At 43.5% G+C, this 22,027-nt stretch overlaps 1 protein-coding gene across 12 annotated transcripts in view; it reads right to left on the reverse strand.

Annotated features, from left to right (window-relative positions):
• Positions 1-16,712, reverse strand: part of Dscam2 (Down syndrome cell adhesion molecule 2) — a 99,243-nt gene extending 82,531 nt beyond the window's left edge. For 4 of the 12 annotated variants that reach the window (XM_076392951.1, XM_076392955.1, XM_076392950.1 and 1 more), the window contains exon 1: positions 16,560-16,706. In XM_076392951.1, the coding sequence (XP_076249066.1) occupies positions 16,560-16,587 (28 nt within the window). In that variant the 5' untranslated portion in view covers positions 16,588-16,706. Of the gene's footprint in view, positions 1-16,559 lie in introns of all 12 variants that reach the window. The other 8 variants (XR_013003550.1, XM_076392961.1, XM_076392956.1 and 5 more) reach the window with 5 other exon arrangements.
• Between the last annotated feature and the right edge of the window lie 5,315 nt (positions 16,713-22,027).

Raw genomic sequence — 22,027 nt, forward strand, 5'->3', positions numbered from 1 at the left:
AAGGACTAGCCGTCAAAACGTTTTCCCTCGGCGTAACCAGCGCTGTCCTACTCGACAGGTGAGGGCACCCCCGTGTCATCCCCCGTGGCTGGCCCTGAATTTAAAGTTACGCCACTGGCGGCGAATAGACGGAACAAGAGTGGACGAGGCGGGGTGAGGCGGCGGGACGACTGGAAAGAGAGGCAATGGGTGCGCGAGGGAAAGCGGAAGCGTGGCGGAGCGAGAGGGTGGGTGAGAGCGAGGGTGAAGGGAGGGGGGGGGGGGGGTGACAGGAAAGGGGTGGGTCGTTCGAGAGGGCAAGGCGAAACCATGAGCCATCGACCCGAGAGTCGGGTTCGAGCTCGTTATACTCTCCTACAGGATGCATCCACGTCTCTGCATCTCCATGCAGTTGCACGAAAACGGGTGGGGGTGGCCACATTCACCGCAGCACACCGTGTACCCCCACGGCGCGCGGTCCTTGTGCCATTGAATGTGCCACGCCGCTACCACCCCGGTCACGGCTATCGTGTATCGTGCAGTTGCAACGAAAACTGTGCACGCATCGAACGATATTTACGGGGTGTCACGGATGTTGTGCTATGAATCATGGTTCTCTTAAAGTCTGGTTCGCAATAGTTTTGTGAAATAGGAGTACGATTTTAATGTGTACTTAGTGTGTTGAAACAAGAGAGTATTATGGAGCCCTTTATATGAAGTAATATCAAATATTCTGTCTACTTTAAATAGGATCCGATTCTTAAAGAAAAGTTTCGAAAATTGATGGTTTTGAATAATAATTGGAATGATGAAAAACCTAGATGATGAATACAAAATTAAAATAGTACATTCTTGTCTAACTCTGGAGGAAAGAAATTTTAAAATCAAATCGAAACATTGAAATTTTGTGATGCTTTTATAAGCGAGTGTGAGGAGATTTTTGAACATTTATCTTATTTTTTGTTGTATTCCCTGGCAGCGCATTTTTTGTCACACCCCGTATATTTGCAGCGAGTAAGCACAAGAGGGAAAAGAGGGAGACTGCGTTGTGGAAAAAGCACCCACACTTTTTTTTATCGACTTCTACGTTTTCCACGATAGAGACGGGTGAAGTGGAGGATTTAGTTTTCGAATCGATGCTTTTAAACGACATTTATGTCCATATGGGAATGTGGAGCGAGTAGAAAGGTCGAAGTTTTAATCGCCACTGGAATAATCGATACGCTCGTTTATAGGACACTGTCGGTAAATTGCTGATACGTTTTTGGATAAATTTTGCTCGCGCATCGACCCACTTTCCTTCGATAAACTTTTTATTGTAACTTCATATTTGTTTTACCCGGTGTAAAAATACTGATGGAAATATCAAAAAGTTGGAATATGCAAAACAGTAGATAGTAATCTTTCATACGAAGAAATTTCTCTGAGTGGAAAAATTTATTTTCCTGGTAGTGTTCAGATTAAATCTCTTAAACACTGCACTATCTTCAAACATTTTAAGTAACACTTAGCTTCTCAATTTTTCCATCTTTATGCAGTTTTCTTTCAAAACATTCTTCGAAGTTACAGACACTTTATATCTTTCGCTACTCTGACCCAACTTCCTGACTATTTTTTTATGGCCACCGTAACCAGTAACGCAAATCTAACCCCCGAAAGCAGCTTTACACTTCAAAGAACCATCAATATCGTGATCCTATAACTACAATTATCCCGTGCGTTCGATTTCACGCCCGACCATCGCGACCGATCATCCGGCCTTTGTTCCCCGCGATAAACCACCCATCTCAAAGGATCCGCAATAGCCAGTAAACAAGCCCGCCCTCCGTCGCCACTCGTCACTCTGTCGCGAAATTACATTAAGTGCGCGGCACGATAAAATGCGCATAATTAACCGACGGGAGTGGCCATCAAGCTTTCGAGATGAGTGGCAGCGACTATGAAATGCACTTTCTTATTTTTCGCAAGAGAAGCCAGAGAGGACGCGTCCTTTCCTCGTGGTCGTTCATTTTTTAAAGCCACCCGCGAACATCGTGGCCACGGGACCCCGCGTTATATCGTATGAATATTAAATGACTGAGGCGTAGCGACGTGACCGTGGAAGGAGCGAAATAAGATGCGAAAGAAAAAGTAGGGAAGAATGCTGAACAAGGAATCCATTTCGTTATAAGAAGATTATGATACAGTATCATTAGTTCTATTGCATAGGTAATAATCAAGGGCTTCAAATGGATTATTCAGCAAATTTACAGTCCCACTATATCTCTGTCATGTAGCGTACGTCTGTACCGTGCACTTTGATTGTCACGTCGCCTATACACAGCTTATGATATATACAGCAATGCATAATACTAATTTACATACCTATGCATCAAAGTAACTGAAGCTTCTTAACCTTCGAACGGCAAACGCTGGGTCAAAAGTGATCCTAAGTCCGCTGGTTCTACACATGAATGTAAAACAGTCCACTAACCGAGGGTTAAAGGGTACATTCCTATAGTGTACAAAAAATTCGTTCCAGAAAGACTTTTCAAAATGAATCAAATTACCAAACTGACCACCCTGTATCTAGTTAACATTCTACTGAAAGGATCACGGTAATTAACGCGCTAATTTATATCTGTGCGTGGCTACATAAAATAAGCATCGACGAGGAAAGGGGAAAGGAAGAAAAAAGAAATAAAAAATCCCCGAGTCGGGCTCGTTTCCAAAGTTCCAGTTTCCAGCAGGTTAACGAACGAGAGGAGCCTTCGCCCTCTCACGAAGCCATAGACCTGTGTCTTCCCGATGAACGAGGAGGGAATAGCCTCCTCTAAACTCTACAGAGACTCGGGATGCCACGGGGGAGGGGGTTAATGGATATCGAGCGAGTTGTGCCAGCCAGCTCGCTCCGTCTACCTTCCTCGGCCTTCCTCCCTCTCTGTTCCTCTACGCTCGTTCAGGAGCTTCTTGAAGAGCATAAGAGGACGATAGGTTGCTGGGGGGTAGTTGCTTTATCGAGATCGCGATACATCGGTACATAATGCCGCGTCGGTCACTGCTCGAGTATGATAAGGAGAAGGGTGTGAGCGGGTGGAGTTATGGGCGTGCATATGCGCGCGTACGTGTGTGTGCACAGGTGAACACACGTGCAAGAACGTCGACCAAGAATTCCTTCCTTCGTTCGTTCTGCCGCTTTGATCCGTGGCGTAATCCGTGATGCGTGGGGAATTTGCAGAACGTCACGTAGCCGATATGGAAATCTGCGCGGTACGAGGGGCGGAAGGGACGAAGAACAGAGGCGCGAGAAGTGGCTATCGAAGTAGTTCGAGAGTAGTCACGCTCCCTTGGACATGAAGTGGAGTCGTTAAAGACGGTGGCGAAGGATTTCGCTATTTCTTGGGGAGCTATTCGTATTCGTGTCCTGGAGGTTTTGGAGACTGGAGGGGAGCAGGTGGTGAAACAGGTGTGACGGTGGATCGAGATTCAGTGGCGTATTACTGGGGGTGCGAAACACTCAATGTGTTCTTGAATGTTTGTTCACGAGATGGGGTTATTTGTTTATTGGTTTCGATTATTTGGTGTGAGTCGATTTCAAAGTTTCGTGTACTCGTAGGTACATTGCGCTTCGCAAAATTTAGTTTTTGAAATTTTGTCAAATTTGTATTTTTTACAATACACTTATTTTAAAGATATTAAAGGACAATATTTCGAGGGGATGTATGGAATGCTCTAATCAGTTTTTAAATTGAAGTTTTAATATGCAAAAAATACGATGGTTATTTATGAGTCTGAGTATATTCAGATTGCAGTCTCTCAATGAAGAGAAAGAGTAGAAAAATCTTCAAAAAGCACTTTACATGCACTGTCAATTTGTTTCAATTTTTCCATCAATTAAGTTCACCTTCACTGGTACCATCCTTAAACCTTGCTTCTAAGAAAAGAATTTATGACAGACTGATACTATGATTAATGAGCAGTCACGAAACACTTTAAAAAGTTTATACTGCAATCTGGAAGATGAGGAACTAAATACCAGGCAAATCAAGATTAATGACGGCAATCGATCCACGCTAATTGAAAATAATTCACAGGTGTATGAACACTAATACACAGAGAGACACGCAAAACACTAATTAGAATAATTAATTCGCATAAACAGTTGAATTATTCGGAAAGAACTCGCAGGAAATACGACGTTTCCAGTGAATTACTGCTGAAAATAAGAGGACGGACTGACATCGTTTGTTTTACGACTGTGCCAGCGGGGAGGATAGCGACGAAATTATTTGTTCGAGCGTAACGGCGCACATTTTTCCTCAAAATGTCTCGCGAAATGACGCGAGAAATATGCTGGACTGTTCCCGCTTCGCATACTCCTGTGAGTGCATTAACTCTCTGGTAATCGTGTTACCTTGGACTAATGCGCGGGAAATTTTTTAAGTGCGTCAGAAGATACGCGTCGCGCGTTGCATTTCGATTTTCACTCGCGTTTCGATCGATAGAAACGGGTTTGGTGTCCCGTCGAGGCGCCTCGATAATTCCACGATCGTTGTAACTTATTTAACGAAAGACAACGTTGAAAGCCCGATAGCAATCGTACGATATAATTTCCAGGAGAGACGTCTTTATTCCGTACCCTTTCATTCGTCTCAACCGATGTCCTGCGTTTCTCTAAACCGAATTAAGCACGCCACGAACTTCAATTTCCTTGGCGGAAAATTGAACTAATCAATTTTCTCGAATTGAGAATCGATCAGTTTTAACACTGATTTCCGTCTGGCTTTGAGCCCAGCTCAGCTCGTATCTTCTCTTTAATCCCTTTTCGTTTCACAGGGTTCCTTGGCGATTCCTGGAGGAATTAAAAGATCTTTCCCTGTCATATGATCGGTCAACCCTCCGATGAATATGCGAGCGGATGTTGGCGTAAGTGCGGTTTAGTTTGCACGATGCATGCCTCCTACTTGTTAGAAGTTCGCTCTGGATCTAAACACGGGCTTCTGCAATTTGCATACGCGGTGTTTATTAAATTTTCACGCTACAGTTCCGGTCTGTCGGAGCAGAGGTTATCCTGGCAATACGTTCTAGCGATCAACTCCGTACAGCTACAGACACGAACTTCGAAACTTAACTCTTTGTGGAACGATGGATCGACCGAAGGTTCGAAGTGGGTTCAGGGCGATATTACACGTACGATGAACGTGACACAGAGAACGTCTCTTCTTTAGTGTATCTTTTCTGAACGTGTCCTTTCCCGATGAAGTATACTAGATTATGGTATAGACTTTCTGGCATAGAGGGTGGAACATGATCTGGGGAATTTATTTCGGAAGTGACAGAAACTTCTGTTAGAGAATTCTCTTGTCAGGTGATAGGTAAAGGACAGTATTGTGTAGAATAATGTTTGGTGCTATTGATTATGACATATAAGTAAATGAATAGTTACGTGATGTGATTAATATTCTTGAGTTTTTATCAATGAAGTACTGGGTTTATAGAATTAGCATATTTTAATTATTTTTATTATGATTCTACTTTCTGAATTCAGCCTCTGTCTATTGCAGATGATGATAGCAATGTTTCTTTCTATTTTGAGAAAATTTAAATGTTTAAATGTTTGAATATTTGAAAATTTGTATATTTGAATATTTGAATATTTACATATTTGAATATTTGAAAATTTGAATATTGCAATATTTGAATATTTGAATATTGTAATATTTGAAAATTTGTATATTTGAATATTTCATTATTTGTAAATTTGAATATGATCGTAATGAGGAAATAGTTTTGGAGTCCTTGAGTGATTCAATGTTGGTATACCAGGAACTAACCCGACCCTAATCATATTCTAACTGCTCAAACATCCCAAATTTCTATTCTCTAAATTCATATTAGCGCATAATCCCTCATCGCACCACCATTCCACTCCCACAACGAAACATCGAAAGAAAATCAACCTAACCGTTTAGCGTGACCCAGAGCCCGTATATGGAGCTTCCATTTAAATTTTTCAGGGTGCACTGAGACTGAATTAAATAGATGTGCATGCGTTTGGCGCTCGGCCTTTGCTTCCTTCGAAAATTGCATTGACGTGTTACGTCGCCGATAAAGCGATAATCGGTAAAGCGAAGAAAGGGTAACGAGCGTGTCTGCTTGGCGTCGCGACTGTTCGTGGTGTTTATTCGCTGATGCGTGCGCGTGTTCGATCGAATTCGACGAGGATGACGCGCCTATTTGCCAGGCCGATTAAAGTGGCACGACGCGCGACTAAACGTACGTAAACACGTTTATCCTGGAATAATTTAGCGGCGAGCAACGTAGCCGAGTCTGGGCCGTCATACGTGGCGGACCAGCGCCCCTGGTTATACGGGGATCCCTCGAATAGCACGTGCGCGCTGCTGCATATTGTACATCGACGGTGCTTTAATGATCGCCCTCGAAAGTTTAAGCGGGATTCTTGAAAATTTAATCGACGTGTTCCGTTCTCGCGTTACGTACGTCGTTACGTGGCGGCGGTGTTACTGTGGAAGGTGTGAATCAATTTTCACGGCTTTAAAGTTGACTCCCGTGACCTTTTGTTACTGATACGGTTAATACAGAAGAAAATGAGTAAGCAAATGAGTAAGCAAATGAGAAGCGATTGAATTCTCGTGATTTCGACCTAGTGTACTGTTAAGTAGAATTGGTCGGTGTATGATCAGACGCGTCCAATTCTTTTGTGGCACTGGATGCAAAGTTTGCATTGCAAACGCCAGTTACTGTATGCAATAATAAATATTTTTATTATTTTCATCTGCAAAGGGTGACGGGCTACTTCTGAATAAAAATATCGAGGTAATTCGAAGGTACAACAATATTGAAAAATGTTATCGTTACTGTTTTCTCTATTTAACTTTATTTTTGAGTTGCAAGTATACATTTTCCATACTGTAGTATATCTTGACAAAAAACAGTGGATGCTTTGAGTGCTCCATTGTACTTTAACTGACAGAACTGACTGTAAATCAGAAACAAGGACAAAGGAGACAAATACTCCAATTTACCCCCGATATCAAACAACCCCTTCAACAACCCACTCAGTACCAATCATTTCCACCAGCACAAACCAGAGTTCTTAATTTATCGATCAGACCTCCAGCAAGCCTCCGTCTCCAAAATAAGTTTTTCCTTCGCGCTTTCCTTCTCTCACCACCCCGCCCCCCGCAATTTCCTTTCCTCGTTGTAATCGGCCGCTCGGCCCTCAAAGGTGATCCGGTTGATACCGTTCCGAGGCGCCATCTAAATTATCTCTTAATATCGTCGTCACGGCGAAGTAGTCAGGATAATGAGCTCATTACCGTGCAAATTAGCCCCGCGACTCGTTCGCTGAGCCTCGGGGCGGGGGTGCATAGCAGGCTGGGCGGTACAAGTCATCGAGAATGTTGCGAAGGAGGCTGCATTAAAGCGAGGAGCCATGAAAAAGCGAAGCTTTACGGGAGGAAGGCGAGTGCACGCATGGGGTGCGTGCTGGCGCACACGCGAGCCTCGGCTCGCGCGGAGCGTGAAAGGGGCAGACGCGTGTGCGCGTGGCTTTTGTCGTGCACCCGCGCGAGCGTCGATGAAAAGCAATCCCGGCGAATGAAAATAAACGGCCCGACGGACCACTCGACGAACCAACTGGCGTGCGTGTTACGGTTGAGAGTCTGAAAGAGGGTCGATCGGGGAGGGTTGCGGGGCGAGAAGGGCGCCAAGGAGAACACGTTCCAAGGCGGTGTTGTCGGGGCGGGGGCGAGGAGGATCGACGTTTCACCCATGGTCGATCAGGAAATTGGCCCTCCTTTCGTCGTTTTATCGCGCGTAAAACTGTGACGCCTTTAACCCGGCGACGACGATTTAATTTACCGGCACAATGGTGCTCTGCCTCGGATCGAGAGGACTTCAGCCCTGAAACCCCTGCCGTTCTTGGATCGTTCTTCTGCGTACCGAGATAGGGATTATTCGGGACAAAAGAGATGGGATTAATCGAATAGTTTAATATTTCGAGATTTTATGAGGGCGAAGATGGTATAGCGTGATTCCGAGGGTATTCGCTACGTTGATGGTCCATTTCTGTGGTGGATCAATCTAACAAGGAAAGCCCCTTCAATAAGTAAAATTGATACTTACTTTTTTCAGAGATTTCAAAAGTTGGAAATTTAAAAACTTTCAAATGTGAGAACTTTCAGATATTTCATCTTTTCAGATCTCGAGCTTAAAAATTTTTGTATTTTCGAATATTTAAATTTTCAAATATTTGAATTTTTAAATCTTCAAATTTTCAAATATGCAAAGTTTCAAATATACCGATAGTTATTTAAATATTCAAACATTTCAATTTTTTAAACGAAGAGAAACATAGCTATCACCGTCTGTGTATGTACATACAAAGATACCATGAAACGCGTCATCGCAAAGGTCGATGACAGAAGTACAGAAGTAGCAGAACAGTTGAAAGTTGGCCGCGTGTCGATCTCCCTCACGTATGTTCCTCAAACTCTCCCGCTTGAAAATTGGTTCTGACATTCCCACGCTCTTCTTCCCCTCAAAATTTCCCGAACGATTTTCACATGCAATCTCGCTGTAACTACTCCGCGTGAGGGACCCTGGCATAACATCGAAAGTTTTATCGAAGGGAAGAACCGCTCGATCGGTCTCGAACTGTTTCATCTCATAAGACTCGAAGCTGCTTGATCCTTTTTCTTGCCGCGTCCTCGCAAGTCAGTGATCGTTTTTCGTAGGAAACTGTTTGCAGTGCTAAGGGGATTGCCAATCTTCGCAAAAGAACGTCTGTAAGTTTTGGGAGTTTTGGATCGCTCCTTCAAAGTTGCCTTTTGTTTTCAATTTTTTCTTTACTAAAGCCTGATTTCTCGTATGATTCGCTTTCTTGGTTGAAACTTGAGATCTTACAGGCGTTTTCTTACAGACGATGATATTTCATGGACTGGTAAGAAAGTTTAAAAATCAACATTTAAGATGAAATTCTGGTAGTTTGAATAAACGCTGCTAGAGTATGGAGAGCGAAGGTCGAGGAAGTGTTTGAATTATTCAAAAAATTATCTTCGTAAATTAGTTACATCAGCGTCGGTGGGTGCAATTTAAAGTAATAATGTGAAAATGGCAGAGAGTGTAATCTGCAATTGTGAATTTTGGTTAGCGAAGAGAATAATCTCGAGCGAAGTTTCTTTCCCAAGGGAAGGACAGCCTTAGTTTCAATCCTGATGCATCTAAATCGCTTTTGCTCGACTTTCCGCAGTTCTTTCAGTCCCTCAATTTTCTCCCCGCAATAACCACCTTCTCTGAGTCAACGTTCGGCAAGTTAAAGGGTACTATTGTGGTTTCTGGGGGATGGTTGAGGCTTGTTATCATGAAATGCTCGCGGTTTCGATTGAAAGTTCGTAACTATCGGGTAGGTCAGAAAGAAGAGCCAGGAGCTTCGAAAAATCTACTGCGCTTTACCTTTCCTATCAAAGTTTAAAAATTGCAGCAATCATTTTATATAATTCACTGGTACAAATAATTTTGTGCTGCAGTTCTTAGAAATTTAAGATTTCTGTTAATAAGAGCATTTAACTGTTCGTAATTTTCTATTTTATTATTTACTCTATTATGAATATGTAAAATGACATACTTCACTGGTAGTAGATATTATTAAAGTACAAAAGGTTAAAATTGCATGAAACTCATTTTGTTAAATTTTGAAATCTGTTAACAAGGTTATATTGAAAAGCTAAAGCTCAGTAGTTTACTCGACGCAGTTCGAGATCATACTAACAAGCAATTTGTGAGAATAAATAGGAGATTGAAGGCATCGATTATCACTCTATACGAGAAGCATTAAATGTTCCTCCAGTAATGTATCGGATGAATGTACTTTATTATTCATAGATCTATGATAAATCGTCTCGAACTAGGAAATATTTGTCAAGAAAACGTGTCGTACAAACGATCCGTGTAGAGCGAACGATGATCGATGAAAGGGTAGCGAAGTTTAACAGCTCGGGATATAACTCTCAGTAGGAGGGGGGAATAGATTGATGAACAAAAGCGAGTAGAAAACATGAGACATTAACGAAAGGCAATATGAACGAGACACAAGAGCCCATCAAAGAGTTTGCAAACGTCTACGACAGTTTGTATACTCGTAAAGGAAGAAATAAGTATCGAAGAGATTGAAATCTTTCTCGTTATTTTCATGTCATGCGACATCAAATGGAAAAATAAATTCAGGAAACAACTTGTAAAATAGAAATAGAAGCGAGCGTGCACGAGTGAATTTCGCATGTGTTATGAGAAAACAGAAATGGTTAGGAATATCATTTACTGTTCTTGTGCTTTCCTTCTATTCGTCGAGAATGATAGACAAACAGTTACGCATACGCAACATGAATTTGTTGAACGCTGCGGGAGAATTGAAAACTGGGATCGGAGCGGAAAAGGCAGAAGAAATCGAGTGGAAGGAATGGAATTAAAAATAAAGTAAAACGAGACGAGATATGATTCGCAATTGTGAGTCGTAAAAGTTTCTTGGTGCCGACGATATTAGTGGAAGAAAGAAGCACAGGAAGTAGCTGTTTAAATGAATGAGGAAAAAAGTATCCTGAGTGGTTGAGTATTACACTCGATACGGAGAATAGCGGCGTCCCTAACAGTTATTACTCCACTTTTCTTCCCTTAATATCTATTTATTCGGAGTAACAAGTGCGGAGTAGCAATGTGTGAATTTATGCAGCACCGGAGACTTCGCATGTAGCAAGTACTAATTAGATTTTGATTATATCATTCTTTACTTTTATTGGAAATATTCAGGAAAATTATAAGTTTTATTAATTATGAAGATAATGGAACTCTATTGTTCTCATGATCAGCATTACTATAATTTTATTATAATATTTTTATTTCTAGTAGCAAGTGCTATATCACTTCTAAATTGAAGTCTCAATTTGTTTTTTGATCCTACAAGAGCTGACCAGTGTACATAGTCTTTAATGATGAGTAGAATGTTCTTTACTTGTGAAAGAAAATTAGGGAAAATGTAAGGGCAATTAAGGAAAGGACGGAAAGGGTACAAAAGGAGATAAAAACTAGCATAGAATCTAGAGAACTTGGATACTGTAAGCTAAGTTTGTCGAGTGATAGTGCATTTAGTAGTACCATCTGCAGGAAGACACAGAAAATGCTTACAAACTTTCTAACTCACAGCTATGAACTTAAACTTGAAAATGTCTTGCAGAAGTAATACAGAAGATCTTACATATCTTAGTAATTAACCTGTTAACTGGGTCACCTCTTGATAAAGATTCTTTAGTCTTTAAAACTAACTAAAAGCAAATGAATTTACTGCATCTACTATATATGATCTAATATTACATTTTTGTTTTACACGAATATTGCTATTTTTTCACAATAAATCGTTTCATATCATCACAAGAGCAAGTTAACAAAATTTCTATACTTTCTTATTTTTTATTTTTTAAAAACATCAAAGAAAATAGTCAAAAAACTGCACACTACTACTAACGAATACACGATTAAGGATCATTCGTAAAATCTACCCTCAGCCTTTGGGTTCATTCCTCACAGAACAACCACATTGTGAAATTCGTTAAAAAAAGAATATTTTCCATCCCCAAACACTTTCAGTCTAACTCCAACACTCTCCAGCCACGTTGAGAAATGGCAATTCGGACTTCCGCAAAATATAATGAAGCAAATGTAACAGAGTTCCAGGAATGACTAAACATTGCGACGAGCTCGTGATGTTACATGTCGCCAAGTGTCCCGTCTCTTCCGTCCAGTGATGAGGGTAGTTCTGCCAGTGCGCGACAGTAGTACGGAATCAGTTCCGCAGAGTTTCTATCCGTAACGAATAAGTTATTCGAGGGGTGGGTGGTTTCAGCCACCCCTGGCGTATGCCCATCGGGATGTATACGTAGGCTCGTCACGTTGCCTCGCATTATCCACATAATCGGAGGACGTGCCAACGAGAGAAGCGCGCCTCTCGTCTCTGCGTCCCCTGGCGTTGCTTCCACCATCTAGGAGCAACCCTTCAGACTGTCTAGGGATCCGTGTACAAAGCTCGGATACTTGAGCGATAATTTTCACAGTGACTGACAGCACTCCCTGCTGGCCTCCCTGCCACCCGTTGCGCACTGTTTCCCCGTTTTTGTGTTTCGAGGCGGAGTGTTAAGCTATTCGCCTGTTCACCTGACGTTTCGCTATTTTTTTGACAACCTTCCGCTCAACGTATCGCGATAAAACTCGCGATCGATATTTTCACGTTCCTCCTCCCTCCCCGACCACCCGCGCCCCTTTTCTTGTTTCTTTTCGTGTTTCACATGGACACTGTCGGTCGTTGGAAAAGCGACCCGAGACGAGAGGATCCTCGAGCGCGTGGATAACTTTAATTACACGATCCTCTGTAATTATATCGAACATTTCTACCCCCGTTAGTTTTCTCGCTAGGGGGAGTTCGAAATCTCGTTTCGCAGGAATAACTTCCGGCACTTTCGGGGAGTTACTTTTTCCACGAGTGTTGCCGAGAAAAATTCCGAATTCAATTCTGCTTTTCATTAGTTCCCTGGCCGAGGGATACTCGTGGAAACGAACCATATTTTTACTTTCCCGTAATTGGGCATTCCGTAAAAACGAAGGGGCTTTCTGTTTTTATTCGTGGGTTGAAATTGCGAAAAAAATAATTTGGGTGGTTTTAGGCTAAACTGAGACTGTCTAATGAACTGAAATAAAAGTTCTAGTAGAGTGGAAACTGACTAAAAGTGAGGTACAACGAGACTGAAATTCAGATACGAGACTGAGGTCATAGTTGATTCTAAAATAGGATTTGCAGTGGAGTGTGAATGGGAATCGAACTGACTGAAGGCAGTGTACCTTCGGCTCAATAGATTCTGATCCGTGACTGTGAGTGTATTATCTGGTCAATCACGTACTGCTGGAAGTGCCAATCCTAGATGCTTCCAGATCTAATATAGAAGTATTCAGAGATATACAGTCTCACCGAACACAGTGAATGCAGAAGTGTTGAAAGGTCCATAAAATAAAAGCGAGGGTGATAGGTCAAGGTAGGGGTCGGGGCAACTGATCAGTGGGTGAATCAAATTCAGTGATGTGGAAGTTAGGGTGGTGCGACTCTTCCACAATGTAGGATGAACATTATATTTAGTGGGAAGTACATCTACCCCTCGGTTATCATGGTTAATTGGTACAGCATAAATCGAGTTAATGTTTATCCTAAAGAAAAGCACATAAATAAGGATATAATATCCTTGCCGTTTAAGTGAAGAAAATTACTAATTTAAAACTCCAGTTATAATGCAACGAAATTAGACTCTAAAAATAAAGTGCACATTCTTAAGATTCATTTCATTGCTGGGCGAATACTTTAACCAACAGAAGGTGCTTTTTACTGCCAAATTTTTAAAGTTGAATACTTTTCAAGGTACTAATCGTCTAGCCTGAAGTAATGTGTCATAAACTTCAGTGTTCCAAGTCTCATTGTACGTAAGTCCGTCGCAAAGTGATAGCTGCGCCCCGGACTTCTCTGAACAAAGCTCGATGTGCTTTCTAAGCACAATGCTGCCTTCAGCGTCGACTACATTTGCTCGAGCTGTTGACAGTAATTCGCAAACTTTATCCAATCTTCTCTCTTGCAAGTCTAATGAGTCACCGACGCTTTCATCTTACACTGACGCGCAAATTTCCGTGACGAAAAAACTACTATAGTCTCCAAACTCCGTGTAACGTTTTGAATTCATACAACAAAATTAGAGAGACAAGGCGAAAGCCAGATATCATATCAATTAAGCATAAAAAGACTCATAGACAGCCATACGTGAAAACCCAATCATTTGTACCTCGACACAGTGTCATCAAGCGATTCCAATCGGAAGACATCGCGAATGTCTTATCCACTTATCCCTAATTCCGCTGTATGTGTCCTGGCGGTTGGGCAAGGGTTGATTAAAGGTTTGCTTAGCCATTAAAATATTCCATTAACGGCCTCGCCTCTGTGCATTCGAGCGCGTAGGTGAGGTCAGGTGAACGACAAGGAAAGAGGGGAAGATGAGCCAAAGACAGAGAGCTGGCGACGTACGAGGGTAGGAGGAGGGAAACGAGGGGATGGAGGAACCTTATTAAGGGTGTCTGTTCCGCCCCCTCGAGCGCTTAAATTTCAAACTGTCGCTCTACGAAACACGGCGACGTCGTTAAGGCTCGGCCGTCGAGATTAAAGGCTTTCAAGATTCGAGAGATTTAAAGTCTGGAATTGTCCGCAATTAGTGCAAAACGGTAGAGGCGAAGAGAGGACAGTGGTCTGGTGGGTGGTCGAGCTGGATGGGGTTGGTAGGAGGGGGGGCTTGGGAACAGGTTGGTGGGGGGAGGGTTGAGCTCCTTCAGGAAACTACAGAGAGCTTCCTGCAAGAAGCGAAAGAACCGGGCAGAACGTTAACGAGAGAGGTCTTAAGATGCGTCGCGATCATTATCGACGTTCTTCATTGTCTGAGCGATGTCGCCTTCTCCTTGGCCAGACAAATGTATTGTTCTTCGTTGGAACGCGAATAAGATGTCCTTCTCGCCCCTTACCCCTTTGTGGATTCCGATACGACAGCAACTTTGTCGTGATAGCCACGATCCGCTCGTTTTTCCTTTTTTTTGTTTTTTTTCATTAATATAGGTATTTGACTCTGCATCGATTACCGATGATAAATTCTCAGCCACATAACGCCTCCTACGTATCTCTTGTGAATGAATTCATTTCGACCAGGGCGGTAAAACTTTTAAACGACGAGTTAGCTCGTTTTCTCCCATTAACAAGTTAACTGGAAGATAGAGTTTAATTTAGTGAGGCCAATTTTTAAGTTCGAGCGAGGTTTCGTTCTCCTCTCTCGTTTTTTTTTTTTTTTAAATTGATGTTATGGGGATGATAGGGAAATAGGTAGCTAAATCGTAATTACGGGGAAGCAGTTAACATTTTAAAGCGCTCCGTAGCGAAGAGTGCTCCGCCGTTGATTTTGACTGTTCTTTTTCCCGTATCGTTTGTTACCACGACCTGGAGTTAATTTTTTATTCAAGTATATCCTTTATGCGCGCGCTTCCAACAAAATTTCGAATGAAAACGTGCTCTCCAGGTAGACGCGCTCTCTTCAGAATAAAATTACGGTCGTCCTTTTTTCCTGTGAACACTCGAGAGAGGTCGCTCTCTAACGAGACTTTTTCACCGAGAAAATTTCTGAGGAATATTCTTCGAAGCAACGTGTCGTTGACGAGGAGAGCCGATCGAGGATTTCTCTGCGTTAAAAGGAGTCCGAATAAACTGACTTTGTTGTCTTTTCTAATTACGCTTAGATTTTTAATTCGAATTAAAGTGGGCCTAATTGGATCGTTACGAAACCCGAAGCTTAATGAGATGAAACTTTTCTAGATTAAATTGACGCATAAATTACTGTGATGGGTTAAATGCTCGGAAACGAGTTGATACTTCCTGAATCTGTTAATGAGAAAGATAGTTTGGCGAATGAAAATATGCGTGTTTTGCTTCGACAGTAATACAATTTTAATTTCTTCGGTTCTCATGACAACTTCGAATTCAGAATCCCTATAGAATCACTTTTATTGCCAATTTCGGAGTTGGAAATGAAAAGCAGTTTCGAATATCACTGCTCAACTATTTGAAGTATTTCTACGCACACCGAAACTACAGTCGTCAAATCATTTTTATTAGCAATTTCGGAGTTGGAAATGAAAAGCAGTTTCGTATAACTCTATTCAGGTATTTGAAGTATTTCTACATAAATCGAAACAACAGTCATCAAATCTTTTCCAAGGAAGAATCCACTCGCCACGAAAATCTCAGAGCTCGATTCCGAATGGTGTCAGAGCTATTAACAAAGTCACGCGTGAATGAATTTCGCTGGACATTCGTATCGACGAAACAATAGCACGTCCTATCAGGGACATGTGTATCGGCACGATTCACGCGAAGCGCTTTCACGCATGAATCATTCACAGTGTCTGAAGTGCCTCCGTGCAATTCAACCACGGGGAACTTTTCCAACGATCCTTTTGCTCCGTGCTATCGATACGGGGCAGATTCGCCGTCTGCATTCCACAAATTAGATTTACACGAGTGTCACGTGCTCGCCGTTATCTCGTTTCCGGTACGCGACCCGGCGAAACTTTTCGGAACACGTACACGAACCTCTAATTGTTTCCACGAAAGATACAATCGAACAATCACTGTCCTGCTTCCATTCCCGCGGCAATTTTGCGCGCGAGATACCCTTTTCCCTTCACCCCTCACGTATCCATCCTCCACCTTGACGCCCGAACTCGAAACAAATTTCCCAGTGTCCATAGAGACACTTATCGATTCAGGGCACAGGTACGAATAGATCCTACAGCGATTCCACCTTTTAGCATCTCTCATAATCCTCCAGCCACGAGGACCTCCGTTCTCTTCGTCTATCCCCCTATCAACCCCGACATCCTCCACTTAGATTGTCTTAGATCTTAAGACCACGCGAGCTGAGCACTTCCTAAGAACTTCTTAAGACTCCTGGTACACTTACCGACGAAAATTAGGCAGCGGGCCAGCATCTTTCGTTCGGCGTCCTTGGACCTCGGTCAACCTTGCACCCAGCGAAGGCGAGGAGGGAGAGCGTGGAGTCGCCGGTCGAACGTCACCGTGACTGTCCTCGTGTTGGTCCTGGCGCTTGTCACGTCGCTCCTCACGTCGCTCCTCGTCTTCTCCGCCTCCACGTACTCGGCGAGTCACGCGACGAGACGAGATCGACGGCCACGGGGATAGAGGAGGCTGTCGCGCGCGCGGAGCTCGCCGACGACGGCGACGTCGGTCTCGATGGTGGTGCAGCCGACCGCGACAGTGCACGCGGTGGCAGGGTCATACGTGCGTGTGGAGCGAGTACCACAGAGCAGTCGGCGCGATCGAAGCGGACAGAAGGGGACAGACAGGCGTGTAGGTAGAGCGAAAGAGGTCCGGCAGAAAACGCGGCGCGTCCACCCTCGCGAAAGTCTTTGGCCTCCGGCACCGCCGGCCACGACTGATCGTGCCGGAGAACCCCCGCGGCTTAGCCTGCGCATGCGTTCAACCCTCTCCTCGCGATCCTCCTCCCTCCGTCCTTTGCTCTCTGTCCTCTCGCTTCCGCGGGCTGCCCGCGTACCGCGTACGGGTTGGAGAGGGTAGCTGCAGGTGCCACAAAGAATGAAAGGGAGGACGTGGGCTGCGCGTGGACCAGCACGCATCCACCGTTCCGAGATACGATGCGTTACACTTTTTCTACCCTTTTCCGTGCCTCCGCTTCCGCCTTGCCTTCTCTTGTTTTTCTACTTCTGTTTTGCTATTGTTCGCCCCCGGCTCCATCCACGAAGACGTTCGGTTCGGGGAGCCAGGACGATAGGTTCGGTTCGATGTCTCGCGCGCTGCACCGATGGAAAGTCTGTCTCCCACTGAGCCGACCCCTCGCGATCTTTGCCCTGCTTTGTTACGTGCCCTCGTGCTTCAAGCGATCCGAAGGGGTGGAGGCGCTCGGAGAGGCGACGCGTATTATGCCTCGCGATTCTTGCGCGCTGAGATTCGAAGATCTCGCTCTGTTCCGCGTATGGGTGATGGGAGATGTAGGCGAGTAGTGGTGGGGAACTTAGGGGTGGGTAGAATTGTACTTGTAGAATGTTCTTACTACTTTACTGAGGTTGATCATGGGTTTGTATTTGGGAAGCGGTAAGAGCAGACGAGTGTGTTGAAATTGTGTTTTAATTGATCTTTGATTTAATTTGTGTTTTCAGTGTTTCTTGAAGTATCGCTGTTTCTAATAGCTACATGTATCTACTGAGTACTAGTTCTGTCAGAACAAGAGCAATAATTTTTACTTTAGATAGAAGTGTTTTTGAGGTCAGTTGTGTCCTCGTATTATGGAAACTTTTTTCTTCTACTAATTTCTAATTTATATAATAACTGTTACCATTTTTCAACCCTTGTGAAGTTACTACTAGAATAACTAATAGTAATTTCTATAGCATATCTTAAATATATCACTAAAAGTCGACGAGTTACGCACCAACATTGCATTTTTATTAAAATTGCATTTTTATTAAAAATGCATTATGAATGGAGAAGTAATTTCCAGTCAATATCTCTTAATCAGTGCAGAAGGATTAATACTCATATATGATTTTAATTCTTCAATAATTTACTCCTTTTATTAAAGTTCGACATTTTTCGAAATATCACAACTTGTAAATTTTGATTAACTGTACCAGAATCATGCCAGACCATCAAATATGCAATACACATCTAACACAATTTGAACGATTCAGCTTACTTGAAAACTATAATTTTTATTCACTTGAATTTATCGCGGGTTGTAATCACAGTTGTCGCTGTGACATTTTCAGTTCACTGTTCACCGACGAGAAAACAGTATAACGAAAGTAATTTCAAAACGCAAACTAGGTGGTATTTCACGCCCCGCTTTTTAGCTGAGATATTTCAGGCAATTTCATTTATGTTTAACACGTTCACGCAAATAACTCATGATTTCCCATACAAGGATTAAAACTTGGGCGTCCTAGTTGCGATATAATCCTTGCAAGCCACGCGCGACTCGCGGTCGTTCATTCTGGTCACCATTGATGTATGCAGATGCGGCGGTTGTTGGAAGTAAAACAAAAGGGTGGACGTTGCGTAACGATTGCATACACTGAACTTTCAGAAACTTTTCGATGTGGTGTGGGTGAGCTTTGAAGTGTCTGGCGGCATGAAATTTCACTCTGTTGGGCATGTATTCGGTTTGATGAATTTACCCTCATGACGTTTCCATTTTTAACAGTTCGAGACACCCTGCAGTGCAATAGATTGCCACTATTGCCAGGAAACGAGATATTTGAAATTCATTTCGTTTCAGCTTTTATTCTTATGTTTTTACGTTTAACGTTTATTCTTAACTACTTTAGCGTGAAACGTTACTTTTTCTCTGTTTTAAACATTTTATACGTATCATACATTTCATATTCTACGAAGAAGTTTATGATGGTTTTCCTCAAAATTTATCGTGTCTCCCGGTACATATTTTGCACCCGAACTGCCTCCTTGTTACCTGTTGTCATCTTGAGCTTTCTTGAACGAGCTGCTAGTGCGTCGTAAGGGGTGGAAAAAGTGGGTGGATGCTAGAGTATCGTCGGCCGTATAAAAAAGGGAGTACGTTTTGCAGTCGTTGCATCTTTGAGGAACTTTGTAAGTTATGTGCACGCAGGCGAGCAGCAAGATAGGTAGGAATGTATAATTTATTCTTTGAAGTTCTTCCTTATACTCATCTCTCTCTCCTTCGTTCTATCTCTCCCCCTTTACATTTTTCACTCCAACTTAAACGAGTCTCGTCGACCTGCTTTCTCTCTCTCTCTCGCATTTCTCGCAACGTTGTCCTTTCGTTCAGAAAACAAAGAATATTATGACAGGGAGGGGAGAAGAAAAATGAAGCCAATAAAATAGCGGGGTACTTCAGCTGTTCAACTTTCATCTCGTAATTATTTGCAGAAGATGATAGTATTGGAATTCCCTTAACGACTTTATTAAAATATCCTACACTCGGTTTCCTTTTCTCGTTGTTCCTCGACTTTCCAGAACAAACTATTTCTAGAATCTACGTGGAGTTATATGATTGTAGAACTCTATAGGAAGAATACACTCTGCGTTCTACTCTTTGTACTTCTCGAAAGCTTTTCGCAACAAACTAGAAACTCCGTAGTAAAATCAGTTGAGCAGACAGTTCGACTAACAGATTCTCTCACTCCATCGTATTAAATTCAAATTTCTGAAGCACAGTGCCTCGAAAGCTCGCCAAAAGCTGACAAGGCGAAGGCTATCCTTTTTTACGCTTCTTTCCCTGAAAACTACAAGCCATCCTTTACTACACAAAATTTACATCAAATAAAATAAAAAACAGATGAAGTCACAAAAACTGAATCGCTAAAGATATAAGAAAAACATACAGAAAATCCCTGAAAGTCGGTGCTCCACGAAGCATCTTGCCAAAATTCCCAGAACAAGTCGAGGAGGGGTTTGTTTTCCTCGAGTAGATGTTACCGTAATAGAGCCGGACACCCTGTGCACGAAAGGACACGCTGATTGGCTGCGAGTCTGGGTAGCGGCTAGGGACACGAAAGTTTTGACGTTAAGCGACGGGGGAGCTCGCAGGCAAGCTTGAACTGCATGAAAGGACCGACGGAGATGCACGGAGGTGACTGTCACAGGGTGGTCAGAGAGGGACGGAGGCAGCAAGATTGCGATGGGGTTGAAAAGGGAGATGAGGTACGACGGGTGGGAAGAAGGGGGAAGGCGAGTGACGGGAGGGCGGAGGATGGAGGAGGAGCACTTGACGAGAAAGAGAAAAGGAGCAACAGGGAGGAACACAGGGGGCGCGCGGTGGTGGTTAGTGTGCGTGCAGGCAGAGCTTGATGCGTCCCGGGGTTGCAGCGTGCACGAAAACGAAACGAAGGCGGGAGCGCGAGAGATAGATGGAGCCAGGCCAAGTAGAAGCAGCGGGGAACTCTGAGGGGGGGTTGGAACGAGGAGGACTGGGTGAGGGAGGATGGGGGAGAGCGTGCATCCGAGGCAGAGGGATGCAACGACTGCCGTGTGTCCGAGCACGTCGTTAAAACCCGACCCGGGGCTACGGATTCCGAGTCGTCTACTGGTAGCAGCAGCCCCTCTTCGGCATCCTCGACACCCTCGACACCCTCCAGCGCCACTGGCAGCGGCGGCGGCAGCAGTACCGTCGGTCTATCGCCCGCTACTCGTTCGACTATTGTTTCGTCAAGTGCGACGTAAAAGACTCGAAGATCCGCCCATTGTACTGGCTATTAAGGCTGTTGTCTTGACGCTCTTTTTCTCTGTCTGTCGCGCAGCCCGCGCCACGCGAGACGGACGCTCGTAAAGAGCCAAGCAACGGTTTGCGCGAATTCAAATTTGTCCCCGGGTCACGTTCTCCCTGTAGACGGAGGGGGAAGCGAATTAGGGACCCTCGGAAGTGGTATGGGAACGCGCTCGTTTCTAGGTGAACCCCCTCGGGGCATCTGAAACGCGGTCGATCTTCCTTTGCTTTTCTATACCTGCGTGTTTTTGATGTAACTGCTACTGTTGGGGTATCGGGGATGCTGGGAATTTAGGGTAATTGTTTTTTTGGGTTTGAATGAGTCATTGTTATGTACTACTTGGAGGATTTATCGTGGGTATTTGGAAAAAATAGTGATCCACGGGACAGGAATGATTGATTGCTGAAAAATAAGTTTTCAGAACTCTAATTCGTTAGTGGTTCAGCGGTGGGAAGTTGATACGAGTTCAACGACCTAGTTTCAGAATATGTACCTAATTTAATTTTCAGTTTTTCAGTATTGAGCAGGGATTGTATTGCTGTACCGAGTGAACTGAATCTTCACTATTTAATGTGTTCGTTCTGGCAAATTTATTGCTCGGATATATTGGGTACTTATGGGCGACTGTATTTTTCCCATATTCCTGATAGTGAAAAACACTCATAACTTAAATTTATTTTCATCATTGATTTATCGACGGTTCGATAATCGAATCCTAAAAGCACGAACGTGAGAACACTCGCGGCACACGCGAGGTTAGACGTGCCGTGATATATCAATTCAGCAGGAGTAGCGAGGAGCAGGGGAGGGCCGTTTGTTTTGTACTAGTTACCCCTTTTCTCCGCGTTCTACCGACCATTTCGTCCCTCCCATTAGTCCTCTTTCTCTCTGCTCCCTCTCTTTCGCTCGCCCCTCCCTGGCTTTCTTCCCTTTTTATAATATCTAGGCGTAAATTGCACTTGGCGACCGTGCAATTGTTCCCTTTTATTTCCTTTATGATGCACCGTAGGCACGAAATTGACATAAACAGTAGCTCTACCGTCCCTTGTTTCCCTCATACCACCAACCTGTCCTTCTCTTCTTCATATTCCTCGCGTGCACCCCCTTTGCACGGCGTTGAAGCTCATAGCCACTGATGAACTATCAAGCT

The sequence above is a fragment of the Calliopsis andreniformis genome, chromosome 3, assembly GCF_051401765.1.
Source record: "Calliopsis andreniformis isolate RMS-2024a chromosome 3, iyCalAndr_principal, whole genome shotgun sequence".
NCBI lineage: Eukaryota > Metazoa > Arthropoda > Insecta > Hymenoptera > Andrenidae > Calliopsis > Calliopsis andreniformis.